This window comes from Wyeomyia smithii, chromosome 3 (assembly GCF_029784165.1).
Source record: "Wyeomyia smithii strain HCP4-BCI-WySm-NY-G18 chromosome 3, ASM2978416v1, whole genome shotgun sequence".
Taxonomy (NCBI): Eukaryota; Metazoa; Arthropoda; class Insecta; order Diptera; family Culicidae; genus Wyeomyia; species Wyeomyia smithii.
Window position 1 is genome coordinate 2,433,335 of NC_073696.1, and position 22,409 is coordinate 2,455,743.

Genomic DNA, 22,409 nt, shown 5'->3' on the forward strand with positions numbered 1-22,409 from the left:
CGTCGTGCTGCCGCCGTGCGAGAAAAGAACTATCGTTGCCGACGATACTTTGTGTTGCCGGGAGAGTGCACGGAAAGCATTCGGGTAGATGCGTGTATGTAGTAGTAACATATTTTCGGTTTTGCTTTGCATTTGCATTCATGCATATTGCCGTCACAGTCAAACGTTGAATTATAGTTCGAGAAAAGTGTTGTGTAAAAAAAGTGTTGTGTTTTCTCAGCCAGAGCGCAGCGCAGGCACGGTTCGTACACGGCGCAGTGTGAATGCATTAAAGTCCCGGACGGGACACGGATACGGCCCGGATCCGGCCCGGTCCCGGATCGGAAGCAGTGGGAATAGCCCTTAGCAGTTTCAACTGCACGAGTGTAATTCCACCCAACGACCCGCTGAACGAAGCTTGCACGATCGGCATTACGACGGCAGAAATTTGGACAGCAATACAGACGAGCGCACCCCGAAAATCCCCCGGGTGCGATGGTATCCCGAGAGAGTTTTACCATCGTATGTTCGATATCATCCACCGAGAGATGAATCTAATAATGAACGAGGCAATGAGCGGCAATCTCCCCCCGGCGTTGTTGGAAGGTATCATCGTTTTGGTGAAAAAGCGAGGCGGCGATGGCACAGCCAGATCATACCGCCCTATATCATTGCTAAATAGCGACTATAAGCTCTTCTCTCGCATCCTCAAAACCAGGCTGGAGAGAGTGATTAGAGAACACCACGTCTTGAATGACGGACAGAAGTGCTCAAATTCAGAGCGCAACATCTTTCAAGCCACTCTCGCTCTGAAAGATCGGATCGCCAATCTTCGTCATCATCGGCGTGCAGGAAAGTTAATCAGCTTTGATCTCGATCATGCCTTCGATCGGGTTAGGCACTCATTCCTCTTCGAAACCATGCGGTCGCTCGGCTTCAACCAAGATTTCATAGTTCTACTCTCACGCATCGCCAGCCGAGCTACATCCCGGCTGTTAATCAATGGTCATCTCTCTCGTCCCTTCGAAATCCAACGTTCGGTACGGCAGGGGGATCCGCTGTCCATGCACCTCTTCGTGTTATATCTCCATCCACTAGTATGCAGGCTTGAACGTGTATGCGACGACGATCTGCTTGTGGCATATGCAGACGACATCAGTGTGATCGTTTCAACAACGAGGCAAATCGACGCGATGAACAGCTTGTTCAACCGCTTCGAGATAGCCGCCGGCGCAAAACTTAATTTGCACAAAACTGTTGCTATTGATGTTGGATGTACAGAAGGCAACACAATTAACACCCAGTGGCTACAGACAACAAATGTTGTTAAAATATTAGGTGTTCACTTCACAAACTCAATACGCACGATGACTTCATTGAACTGGGACGCGCTTGTGGGGAAGTTCTCGCAAAAAATGTGGCTGCACTCGTTGCGCACACTGACACTGCACCAGCGAGTCACTATGCTAAACACATTCGGAACGTCGAAAATATGGTACCTCGCGTCCATATAACCGCCGTTTTGCGTACATACTGCAAAAATTACATCGGCAATGGGCGAGTTTCTTTGGCGAGGCTTGGTGGCCCGCGTCCCAATGATACAGCTAGCTCGTAGCATAGAAAACGGTGGCCTAAAACTACAGTTACCGGCATTGAAATGCAAAGCACTCGCTATCAACCGACACCTGCAGGAGATCGATTCACTCCCCTTTCTACAGATCTCTTCTCTTCAACGCAAATCCGCGCCTAACGATACCAACGGATCTTCCGGATCTTAGGCAAATACAGTCGAACCTGAGACTGATTCCGGACCAAATTCAACAAAGTCTCTCCACCGGCCACATTCATCAGCACTTTGTCAGTGAAACAGACGTTCCTAGGGTGGAACAAAAATATCCAGACAATAGATGGCCCCGCGTCTGGCGGAATATAGCAACGAGAAAGCTAACGTCAGCACAGAGAACACAACTTTACCTGATAGTCAACGAGAAAGTCGAGCATCGCAAACTGCTATTCGTGATTCAGCGAGTGGACAATGAAAACTGTACACATTGTGGAAGCAGAAATGTAGAAACCTTGATGCACAAATTCAGTGAATATGATCGCGTCCGGCCGGCATGGACTAACTTACGGCAAAGAATAGCAGCAATCTTGGGGGGCTGGAGACACCTTAGCTTCATTGATTTAGTCAAACCTGCTCTAACAGGAATAAGTGAAAGGCAGAGAGTGAAAACATTAAAAATTTTTGCAGAACACATATGCTTTATAAACCAGTGTAATGGTAGAGTTGACACCTCAGGATTAGATCTTTATCTTGATTTAGTGAACTAAAGATTAAAAAAATGTTTTTATGTACATAAACGACCTGACAAATAAAATAATTTTACAATAAAAAAAAAATTACTAGTTAGATCCCGGCCGAAGTGTCCCTTGCTGTTCGAAGAAGTCGTCTCCATTCAATTCGGTTCATGGCTGCAGCTCACCAGCCATGTCGTCTGCGAAGACCCTGTAGGTCATATTCCACTTAATCGAGCCACCTTGCTCGCTGCGCGCCCCATCGCCTCGTTCCAGTCGGGTCGTTATCGAAAACCATTTTCACCGGGTTGTCGTCCGACATCCTAACGACATGCCCAGTCCACCGTAGTCTCTCGATTTTCGCCGTTTGAACGATGAGTGGTTCTCCCAGCAGCTGATTCAACTTGTGGTTCATCCGCCTCCGCCACGATCCATCTTCCATCTGCACTCCACCACAGATGATACGCAACACCTTTCGTTCGAAAACCCCAAGAGCACGTTGGTCCTCCACGAGCATAGTCCAGGTTTCGTGGCCGTAGAGGACTACCGGTCTGATTAGTGTTTTGTAGATGGTTAACTTCATGCGGCGGCCGGATTTTATTCGAGCAAAGCGTCCTCCTGGAACCTCTTCCTCTCATGTACTTAGTTTTCGATGCGTTTATGGCCATTCAAATTCGTCCGGCTTCAGCCTTCACTCTGATGTACGTCTCCGTCATCTTCTCAAGGGTTCGTACTACAATATCAATGTCATCGGCGAAGCCAAAAAGCTGAACAGACTGTCTAAATACCGTGCTGCTCGTGCCCTACGTATCACACCTATCCAAAGCGTAAATAGATCTGGAGATAACCAATCGTAAATCTCCTCACTTTATGCATTGGATTCGCTACCACCAGTAGACCAATAGACTGCTAAATTCTATAATCGTTTCTCCGGAATTCGGCTTTTGTGCATCCGTCTAGCATGCTACATTGCTTTGCTTTGTTTATTAAAATTTTTCCGGTCTTCGTATTCACCAATTGGTATGTCATACTCTCAGAACAGTACCCAACAAACGTAATATTTACTGCCTTGTTCGTTCTAATGAGATATCCACACATAACTGTGCCACTTGTTTTAATAATTGCAAAGATGAGGCGGATGGGTTTCCCAGAATGAATCATGGAGTGGTTATTCTCATACCTAACAATTCGTTCTGCGTACGTATTGGTTAACCCCACCCATTCCTACATTTTCCACATTGCATCCGGTGTACCTCAAGGCAGCATGCTCGGGCCCCTATTATTCAACATATTCGTTAATGATCTGTATGCACTGATCTCGTCAAGAAAACTATCTTTCGCTGATGATTTGAAACTCTTCCGTGTCATCTCGTCCTTGGCAGAATGTGGAGCGTTGCAATAAGATCTGAATATTCTGATGATTTGGTGCGGCATGCGGCATGCGTGTTAATTGCAAAAAATGCAAAATTATATCCTTCACTCGCTGCAACGATCCAGTTGAAAATTGATATTTACTGGGTTCTGAGTGTCTCGACCGAGTACAATCCATTTGTGACCTGGGAGTCACAATTGACTCAAAACTTAAATTTAACGAACACATTGGAATCAACACCGCAAAATCATTTTCTGTGTTGGGATTTATTCGCCGCCATACCTCCAATTTAACTGATATTTATGCTCTCAAAATTCTATATTGCTCGTTAGTGCGCAGTATTCTGGAGTACGCCTCTCCTGTTTGGTGCCCGTTCCAAATGACAAAGATTTTTAAAATAGAGCGGATACAAAAAAAGTTCTTACGATTTGCTTTACGCGGTCTCCCGTGGAACGATCCAAATAATCTCCCGCCCTACACCGATCGATACCAACTTGTTCAATTAGAGCCCTTGTCAAATAGGCGCCTCAATCAGCAGAGAATGTTCATCTTCAACCTGCCCTACTTGAACAAGTTCATTTCAATGCACCCTCCCGACGACTCCGTAGCACATCACTGCTAGTTATTCCTCACCACCGGACCTGCTATGGTTATCATAACTCACTAGACGCGTGCCTCCGTGCATTTTACGAATTTTTTTTTTCCGTGTTGGGTATTTTCGTCACCGCGACCAATTTTTTTATATTTTGTGACATATTCCCCCTTTTTAATTTTGCTTAGTCAGGATAACGTATCACTATTGGAAGTGGTCGTTATAGTCTGACCAATAGCATTAATCCAGTCCGGTATTATACTTCGTATGAAGCGCACAACCGTACTGGGATTTGTTCTCCAGATTTCAGAGGGTTCCAGAAGACCTCTCTCGAAGAACTTATATCTTTTGATAAAAATTGCCGGACATCGGCATAACAGATGTTCCGAGTCTTCTTTTTCCATGCCACATACTCGACATGTATCATCTTGAAGTTTTTCCATAACCTTCAAATGATAACGGCTCGGACAATGCCCTGTTATTAAACCAGTATACGTGCTTGGATCTTTTTTTGAAAGATCCAGTATTTTACGAGTCATAGAAACGTTCGGAGTGATGAACCGTTTCGACTGCCTACCGATGAAGGTGTTTGTCCAGTTGGATTCCACTTTCAGAGTTTCCCATGCTTTTAGCTCCATTCTAAGGGAACAAGCGGATAGAACACAGATGGGTTCTGGTCCTATGAACTGATGAGACGATCCAAGTCTTGCCAATTCATCGGCTCTTTCGTTCCCATCTATTCCACAGTGACCAGGAACCCAGTATAAGTCTACTTGATTATTACAACCCAGTGTTTGGAGTAATTGAACACACTCCCAAACTAGTTTTGATGTGCATGTCGCAGACTTCAAAGCCTTCAACGCTGCTTGACTGTCGGACATCATGCAAATGTTTGAGTGTCTGTATTTCCTGCGTAGGCATATTTCAGAACATTCTAGTATTGCTTGGACTTCAGCTTGGAAGACAGTTGGCCATTGGCCCATTGGAACTGACAGGTCTATTCCTGGGACAGTTACTCCTGTTCCCACTCGATTGTTCATTTTTGAACCATCTGTGTAGAAAATGATTGATCCTGGGCGGAGATCAGGACCATCGCGTTCCCAAACATCACGCTCAGGTTCAAACATTCGAAATCGTCTTTCAAAATTGTATCTTTTCTCCATCCGGTCTTCATTGTTTATTACTAGGGGATTGATACGAATAGTTTTTAGAAAACCTAGATGACCCGTTAAATCACCCTCAAAGAGCCTTAATGATCTTTTGATCCGTAAGGCACTCTTTTCGGCTTCTAATTGTATGAATTGATGCAGTGGAAGCATAAACAGTAGAGCTTCCAATGCCTTGGTGGGTGTGCTTCTCATTGCACCCGTTTTTGAGAGAGTGGCTAGCCGTTGAAGTTTTTCCAACTTATCTTGAGCACCTTTCTCCCTTGTTTTTGTCCACCAGACTAGTGAAGCATAGGTAATTCTGGGTCTCACTATAGCCGAATATATCCAATGGATCATTTTCGGTTTGAGTCCCCATTGTTTACCAAAAGTTTCATTACATATCCATAGAGTATTTGTAGCTTTTTTTATTGCCTGCTCTAGATGTGTATTCCAGTTAAGTTTTTTGTCAAGAGTTACTCCAAGGTATTTGACGTTATCTGAGAGTTTAAAAAGCTCACCTTTTAGCATAATATCATTAAGCCTAGTCTTTTTTCTACGTGTAAATGGGACGATAGTGGTTTTTGAAGGATTTACATTTAAGCCTTCCCTATCGCACCACGAGGAAATAATGTTTAAGGCAGTTTGCATTCGGTCTGTGATGATATCATCATACTTGCCACGAACAATAATGACAATATCATCAGCAAATCCAACTACTTCAAAGCCTTCTTCCATCCATTTTTTTAGAAGATCATCAACTATTAATGACCACAGCAGAGGAGATATCACCCCTCCTTGTGGGCACCCTTTTATAGCTGTTACACTTATAGTAGAGCTACCAAGGATTGCTGCTATTTCTCTTTTTGATAACATCTCGCTTATCCAATGAATAATGCAATTGTCAAAACCACGTTTCTCCATTGCAGCAGCCATTGAGTCATGGGACGAGTTATCAAATGCCCCTTCAATATCAAGGAACGCCGTAAGGGAAATTTCTTTTGCAGCAAAAGATTTTTCTAGTTTTGTAACTATAGTATGGAGTGCAGTTACCGACGATTTTCCCTCCTGGTAAGCAAATTGATATTTACTAAGAGGAGTTTTAGAAAGATATGATGATTTGAAGTGCTCACCGATTATTTTTTCCATTGTTTTGAGAACGACTGACGATAAGCTAATTGGCCTAAAGGATTTTGGCAGAGATTTGTTCCTTTTGTTGGCCTTAGGGATAAAAATAACCCGTACTTGTCGCCACGCTTCCGGAATATAGCCTAGAATTAAGCTGGATTGATTGAAAGAGTTGTGTTAGAATGGGCATCAGAACTGTTTTACCTTTCTGTAGTAGTACCGGATAGATTCCGTCTCTACCAGGTGACTTGAAGGGTTCAAAGGAGTCTATTGCCCATTCAACTCTACTTTCGGTAAAAATTTGGTTGGCCAAAGTAATTGCATCATCCCTAGTTCTTACTAGCCCAGTCATCGTATTCACTGTTTCGTGAATTTCTGTCCTGGTTATAAGATTTCCAGTACATGATACAGATGTACTTTGGTCTTCACTTGAGTTAATGATCCACCCAGGAAAGTGTGTTCTCATCATTAACTCCAATATTTCTCTAGCAGAGCTAGTACAAGAACCATCTTCTTTTCTTAGAGTACCCAACTCATTTGAGTGATCTTTCGCAAGGATTTTTTGCAGCCTGGCGGCTGTTGGAGTATTTTCAATGTTTTCACATGTATGCCTCCAGTGAATCCTTTTAGATCTTCTTATTTCTTTATTATAGGCGGTGAGGGATTGCTTGTATTCGTCCCACTGTTGGGTTCGTTTAGCCCGGTTGAAGAGTTTCCGAGTTTTATTTTCCGAAGTTTTTGTAGAGATTGATTCCACCAAGGTACTTCTCTATTTGTAGAGCGTATCTTTGCAGGGCAGCAATCAAGGTAATACTGTTGGATCAAATTTGAGAGATATTTGGAATTTTCTTCCAACTCTCTGTATGATTTGGAACATCCTCCGAAGCTGTTCAAAGCTGCCATTAGCTTTGAATTATAAAGCTCCCAGTTTGTTTTTCTGGGGTCCCTTATGAACTCAGTGCGTTCTTGATTTGCTTCATAATCAAATAAGATTTGCTTGTGGTCAGATAAAGATTCTTCATCTGATACGTACCAATTTTTTATTCTGCCGGATATCACCGGACTACATAGTGTAAGGTCAAGAACTTCTTGTCTTAATACATTTACAAAAGTTGGTTTATCCCCCTTATTACATATATCTATCCCTTGTGATGATATAAAGTCTTAAAGGTACTCACCCCTGTTGTTGATGTCTGTGCTGGCCCAAATCGTGTGATGGGCGTTTGCATCACATCCAATTATAAAAGCTTTGTTTTGTTCCTTACAGTAAGAAACCAATCTAGCGACCTCTGGTGGAGGAACTTCTCCCACGTCACCTGGAAAGTATGCTGACGCGATACAAATTTCAGTTTTGCCGTGGGTCGTTGGTGCCTCCAACGTGATTGCTGTCAAGTCTCTTGAAATGAATTCTGTAATTGGAAAGAAATTAGCTCTCCTGTTTACTACGATTTTTTTTACGACATTAGTGATATGTTCGATTTTATGTTGTCAAGAACCGTTTTTTTTTTTCAAATAGAATTAAGAATAGTTAAAATTTATGTATGGGTTATTCAATCTGTATGACTTGTTCAAAGACGGTGTAGAATAAAATAAGCTTTGCTGCCACATATCTTCATGCGGCGCAAATTTGGCTTCAGGTCTCATAAGGTGTAGCACCAATCCTGCTGTTTTTATTTTCTTACTCTGATACTAAATTCCTCTGTGGAGCGCAGGCTTGTGAGTGGTCACGGTAGTACAATTATTCACTGCGATAATCGTCTTTTTTTTCTCCTGACGTTGGCGAGGCTCGCTGTCTACAAACATTCTTGAATAAACTTTTTTTTAACTTCTGGGTTGGGTTTCGGCTACGCAGTCTTTCACGGATTCAAAACGGATGTTTTCTACTGCCCGACGTTTCGGCCTTTTTTTTTCAAGGGAAAATATTAAAAACATTTATTATAAAACTATTTTTTGAAGAACAGTAATGAGGACTCACTAGATTACCGTTTTTCCATCAAAGTGTCTGTTTTCTGTGGAATAGCATTATTGAGATTAATCGCCTATCTGCATCTAAATTGATTGAATTTTTAAACTGTTTTACAAACTCAACTAATTCGAAAAACTTACAATAATTAAATTGTTATTTAATTGTTTATTTTTTTTTGTTTCGAACTAATGTGCTCTAATCACTGCCGTACCGCACTGCACTATCTATACTGTATACCTATCTGCAATTTGTTTTGAGTACTAGCTTTGAAAATTATGGGATTTGTTCTCTTCTCACTCTGTTTCATTACGAAATGGTGTTTTTGATGGTGTGGAGTAACCCAGCGTAAGTGGTACTCAGCTGGTCTACGTCCGTACGATGATTGACGGTGTTTGTCGTGTTTGTAATGTGGCCTCTGGCCGAAACGTCGGGCAGTAGAAAACACCCGTTTTGAATCCGTGAAAGACTGCGTAGCCGAAACCCAACCCAGAAGTTAAAAATTTCCAGTCGTACTACTTTTTTTTTAACAAAACGTTTATTTGACACGGCACAATACATGTAATGATTAACAGAGCTTTAACAGACTCACATATTCGCATCCGCATCACATCCGTAACACCCCTAGTCCTGATGCGGACACGGATGCGAATGTGGATATCCGTAACATCCCTGTTGTTTTATTTCGCTCATTTCGCATGATATGTCGCACTCCATTGCAAAAACTATTGAAGCGAGCAGCAAATACACCAGAAACATTTTCGCCACAACATTTTATGAAGCGATATTCTTTTCCAATAACCGCATGCTATCTAGTGATGCATGATGCGGATGCGGATACGGATGCAGATGTCAATTTTCATGCGGATGTTCCGCAATAACGGATGCGGATGTCCGTAACATTCTTAATCAGGACTCACATATCCGCAAGCGGATGCGGATATTTAAAAATCACATCCGTAATATCCCTAGTAGGTATGCGTCCAGCCCGTAATTGTTGGATCTAATGCGAGACATACTTTCCAGGTAAAATCAAATACCCACCGACTTGAGAAGACACTTCACGTCCAACCGTAGCGATGTTGAACATAGAGACAAATCTCTAGAAGTACTTCTTTGTATATTGACCAAGACGACTGATATTGAAATCATGGAAGTTAAGGTCTATATTTGGAGTACTACATTGTATTTTTATTCATTATTCGAGACTTTGAGTGAATCAGTTTTGGGGATGATACTTCTACAATTTCAATGTAAAACACAGATAAAATTATTCGTCTCAATCGATGAATTTGCCATCGAAGGATACGTTCGCTGCAAGGAGAAGCTATTTTGCGGTCAACCGCTTCAAAATCGTTTGCCAGCAGAAGACATTTCAAGATTTAAGGTATGTTAAAATTTTCAAAAATCAAGTCTACAATATCTGAAAACCTAAACAGTCCAGATTCTGATTAAATCTTGGACGAAAGAGAAGAAACAGTTGAATTTTTAAATGTTCATGGAAGTGCTGTAAACTTCTTGCGAGAATTCAGTTCAACCCATCCCGGAGGAGTTCACTTCGGGTTTTCAACAGCACTTCTTTGCTTTAGTGTATCTGACATTTTAGATGAGAATCTCCTTTGTTCTTTCCGGGGACGTTCAGAAAATGAGAGGTTTAATCTCTTCCTAGAATTCCCAGGTTCAGTAAAAGAAGGTTCCTCTACTGAATTGTCAGAATCAGACGCATCAGACGACAGCACCTCGTAAGGAGAGCGCTTTGAGTGCTCTTTCTGCGACCGCTTGATTTTGTCTCGACGTTGTTCGTACGCCGGTCCAACGAAATCTACCCACAATAGACATACTTTTCAGCAACTTTATAGCAAGTGTCTACCGCACGTTGCTCTCCGCATATACCACTCGGCCCAAACAAGCGCACGGGGAAACGCACTTATTCCACGAGTACATAGCTCGGTAGAGTAGATCCGAGGAAAGTCACCCGAAGCGAGTTTGATTGGGTGTACCTCTGTTGAGCGATACTGAATGCAATTGCTTGCAATCCAGTATCTTTATCAGTTGAAGACTGGAATCCTTGAAATGGACTGTTCCAGCCTCCAACAGGTCCTTGACAATTAAGCTCGAATCACTGACCACACCGTCAATCTCGACTGCGCGAGCACGTAGAATGCACACGTTGTATTCCAGCGTGACAAGCTCACAAACTGCAATCTCGTTTGCTTGCTTAAGGCTTGCCAACGAAACACGCAGATCCCTCGAAATTTGCATTCTGGATCAGCTCTTGAGGGGCACCTCAAGCGACTCTCAGTACCTTGTGTCCAAAAGGATCAATCTGGGAAACGAGCGGTTCTTCGGGCGATTCTTCAATGACATCTGCGTCTGCGACGGTTGTCGAGTGGTCGCGCTTCTGCTGGCCACTATCAGAAGACTTCTTGCTTCTTCTTACCATAGCCGTGATTATTCGTAGACGACGACTGGACTTGGAAAGAATGAGCTGCTTCAGCGATTCTTGCAGAGCATCAAGGCTCAGCAGGAAAAGACCTACCCATCTACTATCTACCTATCGACCACGGGAATCAACCAAGCGTTCACATAGGCCAAGAATAGAATCTCCTCAAAGCTTCAGTCTCGAGTTGGCGAGTACTCCACCATCATCGAATTCCTTGTTGTCGATAGCACTAATTCCGTAGATATTATCAAAGGAGCCAAAATATTCTTCGATCTGTTAAAGGCTCCAGTGCTGGTCAACTCTGTCTTTGGTTGGATCGTGTCTAGAAAGTCCACCATCAGTCCATCGACCGCTCTCGTTGTCGCTAACGTCACTATCATCTCCGATATTCACTCATGGAGTAATTTTAGACAATCGAGGAAGATAGCTCATCGACAGCGTACTCCGTTGAGAATGCAGCTTGTGAGGAGCATATTCAGTGGACCACTACTCGCAACTCTGAGCGAGCCAAAGCCGGTCAAAGAGGACGTGCAACGTCAGCTCACGCTATTTGCCAGTTTCACTGGCTTCAAAAAAGTTCACTTTGCAACTCTCAGCTTTACCAGCAGTACAAGACCTTCATCGAAGAGTATCACGATATCGGACATATAAAACTGATACTGTGATCCATGAGCACCACCACCAAACTACAAATCGTCTTCAATACTTCGCGTAAAACACCCAACGGACCTTCTGGGACCTACCATGCAGCAGGACATTCGATCGATCACGATGCGATCTCGAGTGCATTCACTCATAATAATTGCCGATACAAAGATGATAAACCACCAAGTTGTGTCGATTCCAGCTCATTGTCTGGAAACCATCACCGGAACATCCAATGGAAACGAACGAAGTTAGAACTCTGACGTACGGCACGTCCAGAGCCCTCTTTCTAGCCACTCGGGTACTAAGTCAGCTTGCAGACGACTAAGGACATCAATTTCCGCTAGCAGCGAGGGCGCTCAAGAAGGATGTGTACGTCGACGACCTCTTTTTCGGTGGCGAGACCATAGAAGAAGTTATCGAACTCCGCGAGCAATTAGACGCACTACTAGCAAAGGGCGGATTTCAGCTTCGCAATTCTTGAAGGTACTCCACCGGAAAATCGTACTCTTCAGACTCCTTTTGACTTAGACCAAGACCAAGTCATCAAAATGCTTGGAGTGTACTGGGAATCAGCAACAGATTGTCTTCGTTACAAGACCGACCTTCCACCAGACACATCCTATCACCAAACGGATTGCTCTTTCTCTGATCGCTCGTCTTTACGATCTGTTTGGACTGTCAGAACCCGTCGTAACTTCCATTTTTAAGCAAAACTGACATTCTTTTCGTCACTCAAATTTCTATGTAAAACTTGCAGACTCTGAAAACCGACGACGGATCAGCTTGGAGTTGACACAAGTAATGACTCGAACTAGGGCCATTTTTCTGCGATTTCGAGCCTAACTTGGGATAAGTTTTATTACTGATCATTTTCATCAAATGTTAGTTTAAAATCCTGAGATTCAAATCGTTTTTTCTCGATTCTAAACTGAATTTTAGATTGTAACTCTGAGTTTAACTAGAGAACAATTTCTGTTTTTGGCCTTCTAAGGTGTTTAAAAGCTTTGTTTGCATTGGATGAACCGTTTCGATGTTTGGAACGTTGTTTTCGCATCTGTTTGCAGGATGGCCTTTGAAAGCGTTTTTGTTTTTTGTAATTCTAATATTTTTTTTGACGTTGGACTAACGTCTATATCGAAGTTAGGCACCTGAATTTGAAAATCTAGTAATTCAACCGGGGAAAACCAGGGAAAAGTGGTCAGGTTTTGAGCGCTTATATATCAGTCATTTCTTTTCAGAATTTCGAGGTTTTGGCATCAACCGATCAGAAATTCTTTTACGGTTGAATTTATGCAACAAAAATAACCTATTGTTCGAGATACACTATTGAAAAATTGATAAATCACATCGATTGTCTAAATCATACCGAGCAACCAATCTCCACCTCTCTTCACAAGCACAGTCGACACTAACGGATACAACCGATCTGACTTTGTAAACAGTCTCACAGCTTTCAACCAATAACGAGCTCGCTATCGGTAGCTGCAACAGGTGTTTCAACACCGTTTTAAAATGCTTCTTTTATCATTACCACTGAACAGATTCTAAACACCAATGGCTTGATTGATAGGGGAAATATTGCGCAAGATTGTCATATAATAATTTAAATATGTTTTCGATGCTAAACTAGTTAAAAGTTGTGTTAAAAGTCGTGCACATTCAACCAATCACAAGCTCGCTTCTTGTTTGCTCGCGGATGGATTTTTGCTTTGGGCTATATAAAAGCCTGTGTCGTCTCATAGCAGTCATTAGTTAACAAGTGAAAGGCCACCAGGCCGGTCTTGTATAATCAGCAGCGGTGGCTGATTCCAGCGGCCAAACTGAGCTGCAGCAGAACCAGAGCGGTGGTATCAGGCAGCAGCGGCGGAGGTAGTGGGGAGCTGCATTTCTTCATTCAGTTCGGTTCTCCTTCGATCTGAGTTGGACCCCACCAGCGGTAATCCAATTCAGATATCGTTGGGTGAAAACGTTGGGTGTGTGTGCAGTGTGCACATATAGCGTATGTGCATCTGTATTGCTATGACATTTGCGATGATAGGGATGGCGCTGTTGCGTGTGTATGGCTAGCTATAGCGTGTGTAAGACACTAGCATGTGTAGCATATTATGGCTATTGCGTGCATATCTTCAGCGTGTGTACGGATAGTTATAGCTTGTGTGTGGATAGCTGCTGCGTGTGTAATGATTAGTTATAGCGTATGTATGGATAGTAATAGCACATGGTTGGATAGCTTATGCGTGTGTATAGATAGTTGTATCGGATGTATGGAAAGGAATAGCGTGTGTATGGATAGCTATAGCTACAGCGTGTGTATGAATAGTTTTAACGCGTGTTTAGATAGTTTTAGCATGTGTGTGAATAACTATAGCGGGTGTTTATCGAAGATTATTATTGTCATTGAAAATATTAAAACGTCTTAACGAACACAGTTGTGAATTTGATTTTACAGCAGCGATTTTAACTTCTTCAGCCAGTCTTTATTCATCGAGGAAAAATTACTACCTATGAATGATCAACACTTATTTACTAGAAATTTGATTTAGATCAAAACGGGTTCTTTTGAGTATCATAAGTTATTGGTAAAAAGAGTTGCAAGTTTTCTCAATGAGCATTCAATAAATTTTCGTTTTTGTTTCTCGGTGCGCGGTTTTGATTTTGTTTCTCGCACACAGAGAAAGAAACAAACTTGTCGCTATCGTGAAAAATAACAAAACAATTAGAAATGCTCTAAATCACAACTGAAGAAGCTAAGATATTTTCCTGTCACTCGCCCAAACTTTGATAACAACTACCGAAAAACGTGTGATTTAGCTCTTGCTATATTGAGTTATTGAACCAAACGTTTTTTTTTTTCAAATACATGAAGTTATATGCTGGGCTGGAACTAACCTAGCATGAGTTTTATCGATTAAATGTCAAACAATGTTCAAATTTAAAATTTTCGGTAGAATCGTTCTGGGCTCCAATTTCAGATAGTTTCGTAAAGTTTGCTTTTTGCTTAGATATGAAAATTTTACCAATTCGCTCAATTAAATGATTGTCTTGGTAGTGCAGCTACGAACAAAGGTTTGATTCGAATATGTATGAAATGACAGCGATTAAATAAAAAATATCCATTCTTTTAGTATATATTATTATTTATAACGTTTTAACGTCTCAGCATCCAGAAATGCACTGTTAGATAAAATTGCAGCAAATACTAGAGTTGCAATTCTCTCTATTATTTGTTTCAATGAAATATAAGAATACCGTAGTCCAACGTCATGCGGTCGTGTCTTGAATACCACCCTCCTACTTTTTTTCTTGGTCTTCGATAACATTTTCTCGCAAAATTGAAATCATTTTGAAGTAAGAATCATTTCTTTTCATGTTCGTTGGTGGCATTCAAACGCGTCTTTTATATTCGGGTCATTCCAAGTCAAGAATCCGAGGAAATGCGTCGACACATCTCTGATTTCGACCAAAATTTGTGAGTCAATGTATTTTGGGCCGGAACTTATAAGTACAACGTGTTGTACCGATTGGTGGACCCCCGGCCAATGGGACGGCCTCCACTTTTTGCGAACACCTTTTATAATTTGTAAATATCTCGGGACCCTGAAGAGCTACAGGTGATATTGACATATCATTTGGAAGGGTTTTAGATCTAGAATCGAACTACGTGGTCAATTTTTTTCTGCAGTGTTGTCAACATTGCATTTTTTCGATTCAAAACTTAAATTGCAATTTCCTCGAAATTCGATTACAGAAACGCCTGCTAGGATATTATTAAGATAGCAGCAATTTATGCAGAAGCGCTTTTGTGCGTAGACAAAATCCAAAATCTTGCAATTTTGAAAATGCTGTATGTTGTTTTTTGCTGATAAGTGATTCCAATGTGAAATTCGCTGCTAAACACACTGTCGTGGTCAAAATCAAAAACGAAGGGGGGCACAGTGGTTTAAAACGCGAAAAACGTGATCGTCAGCCTTTTGAGTATAAAAATACCATTTAAATGCTACAGTGTATTCGACAAAGTTTTTTGTAGATCTTAAGGGATATCTTTTGATGTAAATAAATTTTTGATTAATTTACCTAAGAGTGAGATAAAAATTTTATTTCCTTATTTACTTATCAAATCAAAACGAAGTCTTCAGCAAAGTTCTAGACAATCTTATGTAGAAAAACTTTGCTGAAGACACTTTGGTTCTATCTCTTGAAAATCGACCACATACAGGTAGTTTTATACACAGACATTCTTAGAGTTTCTAAAAATCGAAAAATACATCTTTCTGCCGTACATACCTTGGGAAAATTTTCAACTTTTTCATAGGGTTTAGGCCATTTTAGATAAAAAAAATGCACTTTTTCAAAATAAAATTTCTCGAAAAGTTGCAAAAAGCTGCAAAAACAACAGTTTTCACTCGGAAGACGGGGATTAGTACTACTTTCCCCAGGTGGTTTCACTAGTTTCTTGCAGTCTCTTAAAGACTTGGGCGTGGGTGAAAAAATTAGTTTTTTGTGTTTTTCGGCGTTTTTTCATGTTTTTTCTTAAAAGATGTACAAAATCAATTTTAGCCTTCGTGTGGTTTCAGATGTGTTTATTCGCAATTACGAGCTAAATTTAGGATTTTTGTGTCTCCTCTGACTCCTTTGTCTCCTCTGATTTGCGATTCCAAACTAAATTTGAAGCGTTTATATATATACTCGACGTGAATTTGGGATTATTTTTTTAATTAAAGACGTTTTAACTTCTAGACTGGTTATTCGCGTAGTATTGGATTATGTCTGTTTTTTTTACATTCACGGAGTCTAGTTTGGGATTATAGGCGTTATCTGGCCTCAAAAATTGATTTCGCGTAGTTCAGAGTTTTATTTAGGATCACTTGCAGAATTGAGAATAAGGTTCAGAGGGATTCTAATCGTAATTTAAGATCATTTGCATTTTTTTTGCCCTTAGACACATTATTTTGCAATTCTCACTTAAAATTGCAATAATTTAATTTGCTGATCGTTTTCGGTTTTAGAAAGCATTTTTGGAATCCTGAGCTAAACTTGGGATTTATTTGACCTATTGAAGCGTTTTTATTTTATTTAGTCTTCCTTGGTCTATGAAAGCGTTTTGTTTTTGAGATTCTGAGCTAATACTTTTACGAAAATTTCTCGTAAAATGCTCTCCATTGCTGTAAGTGAGAGTAATCAGCAAAGATTTACCGAGCTTCCGTTATTCAAAGTAGATGATTTGTTGAAGTGTTACTGACAGAAAAAAATCAGATCAATGTCGGTTGTTACAGCTATTGTACTCGATACAATTTTGTTCCAATTTAATAGTATAAATTTAATTCTTTCTCAGTACTCTGACAGTAGTAACTGTTGCTAAAGATTTGTTCATGTTTCTCTTTTGGTATGCTATTGAGTAAAGTCTTAATTGTGACGGAAATTTGTAACGCAATAAGCGGCTTGCGAATCAATTATTAATGGACAGCTTGCTAATTTTATCGAAGACCCCGCAATTTATGACATCTCTGAAAATGCGAAAATTCTACCGAAGGCTTGTCATTAAAGTTTATTACTCACTGCTCACATTGCTCACTGAAAACATCGTAAAAAGTTTTCTGAGTTTGCTAAAATAAACTAAACATGAAGAAAATGTTGAATTGGTTGTTTATTAGACACGACCGCAGAGTTAACGTAGAATACGACAGCCTGTCTTAAGGCTATGTATTTCTTGCAATGGGTTTGGGGATAAACTCAATGGGGTTAATCAATTTAATGGTCTCTCTGCTCCAGATGACGTTCACCTCTACAGACGGCACTGGTAACGACGATAAACAACAGCAGAAGGTATGTGCAGCTATGCAGTTTCACTCGCTGTCGTATCCAAAACAAGAATGAAATTAAATTGTTTTGAGTCTGTCTTTTGTATAAAGTTGCACTGAGATAGTTTAACTTAGGCAGTGGCTACGGAGAGGTTATAGACGAGGGCCAGTAGTGCCAGTTAACTAGGTTTTTTACGAAAATTCTCTGCAGTTAGCAGTGGCGTAGATAATTTTACAACTGATTGCTGCAAATAATAGGACTTGAGCGAAAAATTATGTGATTTAGGCTCACTGACTCAAACATTCTTCAAATAAATGTTAAAATACACTAAGTGTATTGTGTATGTGTGTATGTGTATGTAAACATTCAGGCTTAGCTGAAGTCAAAAGAGGTTAATAATGTTTGTCAATGCCATTTGTTGACAATAAAATATTGTTTTTTCTACATGGCAAATTTGCTGTGATATTTAAAATCAACATGAGGTGATTTATTTGCTGCTATATATGATAATTTTAATCGCTAAACTGCTAGCCACATACGCTATAGAGCTAGCCAAACACGCTAGAGACATGTTATAGCTAGCCACAAACGTTATAGACATGCACACACGCTATATAGCTAGCCACACACGCTATAGACATTCACAGACACGCTATAGACATGCACACGCAAGCCACACACGCTATAGTCATGCATAGACACGCTATAGATATTCACACATTCAGATATTCACATATTCACATACACGCTGGCTGATGGTGGCTTCTCAAACCACCTGGCGGTGCGAGTCTCATTCAGTTTCTGACTGTATTCACCCGATATCTGAATTGGATTACCGCTGGTGGGGTCCAACTCAGATCGAAGGGGAGCCGAACTGAAAAAGGTAGGAACTGCAGTTAACAACTACCTGCTGCTGCTCCGCTCCACGCCGCCTTCGTGCTTTGCCATCGCTGCTAGTAAACTAAAGCTGGCTTGAGGAGAAGCAAACTTTTATATAGCACAACGAGTGCATTCCCGGATAACTAGGTACTCCATTCTGTCGTCCTTTTTAGGAAAAGGCAGCAAGCGTCCAATCATAGGTCGACATTTACGTTTAGACAAGGTTCAACAATTTTAAATAGTACAATAGTTCAAAAAATTAGTTTACAATTTTCTGCATTTAAACGGGTGCTTAGATAATTTTCCATTCGATTGCTGCAAAAATGACGGAAATCGGTTGGAAACTGACTGAGTTTAAAATGTTTGAAATTGGACAAATTTCGTGACGCTCTCGGTGTTTTCGGTTTTCGAAATTGGATCCCTGTATTGAAGTTGGACCCCTGTATATGTTGCCGTAAGACGTATTCTACGTCAAAAAATTTAGCTTATCCTTCGTCTGCCGTGCGAGATACCTTTCTACGCAATAAAGATTTTTTGATAATATGTATTTAAAAAATTTTTAATATATATTTTGTAAATCTGCTGCAGCAGCCGATAAATGATCCGGATCACTTATGGCGTTACTATATTTTTCCAGAAAATATATGTTTCTATATCTCTCTTTTCCACGCCTTCACTCTGGACCGCTGACTCCATCATCATCCACACAGCTGGGTTGCCGCTTTGGAGTACTCGATAGACCGCTGGATGAAGGCTGGCTGAAACACACTGAAACGATACGAGCAACTCGTATAGTATATATTTGGGCGCTTTCTCGCTCTTTTTCTTCCTCTGCATTCGGTTACTCAACCGGCGATATTGTCGATTCCTTCTCGAGTGGTTTTCCATCTTCCCCTGACCGTTACGTGTCGGTCTCTATAAATCTTCTCTTGAAAACAAAAAACAAAAAACCGGAAAATTACCACCGTAGATGGGAGTCTTTTTTTATTACTTCCGACAGCGCAAACTGGATGGATCCTGAACTTCAGCCAGCAACGCGAGAGCACAGAGACAAAGTACTACGACAAGGAGTCAAAAATGTACAGTTAGGATATTTGGAATTTTCGTTTTATTTTCCAGATTCGAGAACACGAGTAAATGTTACAATTAGATAGTAAGTTGGGAGCATTTTTGGATACGTATAATTGTTAGCATCAAAATTCAAATGCTCAAAATCTGGTACATATGTGCGACTGGGTGCAATTTTTTTAACGCTTATTATTATGTGTGCAATCTGGTTGGAGAACTATACAAAACTTAGTCAGTGGAACTTTGAACCAACGAACTGAAGCAAGCAAAACTGTAGCTAAACGGATAAAGTCAAACTACGATACAATATAGGAACAAAGAATAAAAGAAATCATGATACAAGAAATTACGCACACATTACCGGAAAAAAACCTTGTCAGGCTAGTTGTACCGAAGCGCGTACTAGTAAACGTAATTATCTACATAAATATATCAGTGTATTGTATTCCAAAACAGACGACATGCTGCATGCCAAAACATAAGAAAGCATTTGATAGTTCATTGTTTAGAATAGGCCGCAAGCAAAAAAAAAACGTATTCCTGTGAGGAACAAAAAGAAAGTATTTAAGCCGAGGAAAATGTCTTACGTAAGTGATTACAACAATTTTTTGAATGAGTATTTCCAGCCTAGGTGTTAAAAATTGCTCTCCAATGTGTGAACCAAGCCAAATAATCGATGTTTTAGAGCTTTATAGCATCATTGGATTTTTGTTAGACCGCGAATGTTAAATAGTTTATCGAAAAGTTGAAAATCCATAAGAGAAAATTTTGGACCAGATGAACCGTTTGTTTGGAATAGCTGCCTATGAGAGGTTACAAAATGGAAAGCTGAAAAGAGTTGTTTTATTTTGGAAAAAAAACGTTGTTTGAGCTGCAGTGCCAATTATTCAGATGGTAGAGTATAATTTATTCAGAGCTTCGATTTTTTTTTCTGCAGCAATGCCATATATTAACCGAAATGCCAATAAATATGGTAAGTAATAAACAAGACCACCGAATGGACGGACGATTGTGGATGGTTTCTGGTCGAATCTTTATTAGAAACCATTAACAATTAAATTTGTTCCTCCGTTCGGTGCAATTAAAAATAAACAAAAAATGAAACAACAAGTGCTTTGGTCTTCGTCGCGGCAGTGACACTTTTTGTTCGTTTGCAACCGCCTTCATCTATCTTTATTCAAACCAAAAAACTTCGTATTCTCACATGCAATAGCAAATATCCTCAGTCTTGACTCTCACAGAACCGTAGATCCGAATGGCGACAATAACTGACATTTTCAAGCCAAATGTTCCATACTCTTCACATTCGATACATTATTCTAGAATTAAATGCTTTACCCTGAAAAAGGTTTCGCCCTCTCGAGAGTGGCAATTTCGAAAGCTTCTCCTACAGTTTTTGTTTCGTCAACAGCGCAAAGAAGGCAAACTGTTGCGCGCAAAACACCACACTGAAAGCCAAAAGATAAAACGAATGACCTTAAACCAATGAACAAAATAGTTGAGTCGATAAAAAAACGATTAGATAACAAACAAAAAATCTAAACAAAATCCATTTTTAAACTTGAATTAAATCGCAACGATGATCTAATAAAACAAAAATCACTGTGGAATAAATATAGACTAGTTGAAGTTTTATAAGAAATATATATTATAGAAAGCAGAATAGGTGCAGTCGAAATATCAAACTAGAAGCGAACATTCAATATAGAATATTTACTAGCAACTGAAATAATCGAAAAAGGGTATAATAATAGTGCAATGTTCAAAGTTTTATTTGAATGATAGTCTAAACGCATCCAGCGAATTCGCAATTTTCCATTCACTACACAGAAACAAACACACAAACACACATTGCAACCTAAGTCATGGCACTCATCAGTATTTGACACACAAATTGATTATATCGAATATCGACTAGTTATATAAAATGTATTTAAAAAAATTCATCCAACAAAAATGGGTAAACCGCTTAAAACCGAGATGCTAGAGGTACGAAAAAACTTACAGCAGCGAGATTTGTCCGGGTTCACAACACTGCCATCATCGAAATCTGCACGTACAGAATGTAGAAGAAGACAATCTCGTGTGCACTGGGAAAAAAGCAAAAGTAAAATTACAGTCTGCCAGAAGCGGTGCAGTAAAACAGAAAGAGAGAATAGCATAGGAGGAGAGGAAAAAAATTACGAAAAAAAAACAAGAAAGCAAATTCAAACAAACCAAAACGATGCGACTTAGACCAATTCCTAAATAGTGAACCAAAATGTGAGATTACAAAAAATAGACGATTATTAAAATGGTAACCGAGTTTGGTGTTGTTACTAGGAGATATCACAAACCTGGACTTTTTTCGCACACTGGCAGGACTTTTCTCATTGTTTGTATCCACCCGAATCTAGTTGAAACTTTGAAAGTTCTCTGTTTATTTGATGTCCTATTTAGGAAGGTATCTTCGAAAAGAAAATGATTAATCGTGGATATGAAATTTGGAAAAAATTGTCAGCTCCCTAAATTTTCCACTCCAATCCAAAATTGAGCACCTTTAAATTACCTAAAAGTTAATTGTGGCCGAGGCTATTTCTGAAAAAAAAAAATAGTAGGAGGGTGGTATCCAAGACACGACCGCATAGTTGACGTAGGACTACAATAATTTTATATTTTTATTTTGAAGCTATGTTTGATTTGAGCTCGTTTTACTTTTGTAGTTTGCTTGATTTATTTTATCCAATTTAAACTCAACATCTTCCAAAAGGAAGGTATTTTGGTTCGGGTGGTAATATCAAGTATCTAGGTCGTCAGCCCGAATTCATCAAGCGACACCTTAAACGACTTGGAACTAAAACTAGTTCATTGGTGGCCATTTCTACTGTTAAGGTCGTCTTTGACCACTTAAAAAGTCAAAAAAGTCATGAAAAAAGAACCGTTCATTTTTGGCATTGTTCGATTTTGGCAACAGAAAATATTCTGACGTGTTGCCAAAATCGAACGGGGTCTGTATTTTGATTATTTCTTTGTACCACTCTACCTTAGAAGAAAAAATATTCTCTTCAACATTCACAATGGTCCAGGAACCAAATTTAGGGGAAAATTTGGGTCTAGAC

At 40.1% G+C, this 22,409-nt stretch overlaps 1 protein-coding gene across 8 annotated transcripts in view; it reads left to right on the plus strand.

Moving 5' to 3' along the window:
• Positions 1–21,611, plus strand: part of LOC129732609 (uncharacterized) — a 283,879-nt gene extending 262,268 nt beyond the window's left edge. For all 8 annotated transcript variants that reach the window (XM_055693610.1, XM_055693612.1, XM_055693614.1 and 5 more), the window contains one exon: positions 18,954–21,611. In XM_055693610.1, coding sequence (XP_055549585.1) covers positions 18,954–19,005 — 52 coding nt within the window. In that variant the 3' untranslated portion in view covers positions 19,006–21,611. The remainder of the gene's footprint in view (positions 1–18,953) is intronic.
• Positions 21,612–22,409: the final 798 nt, after the last annotated feature.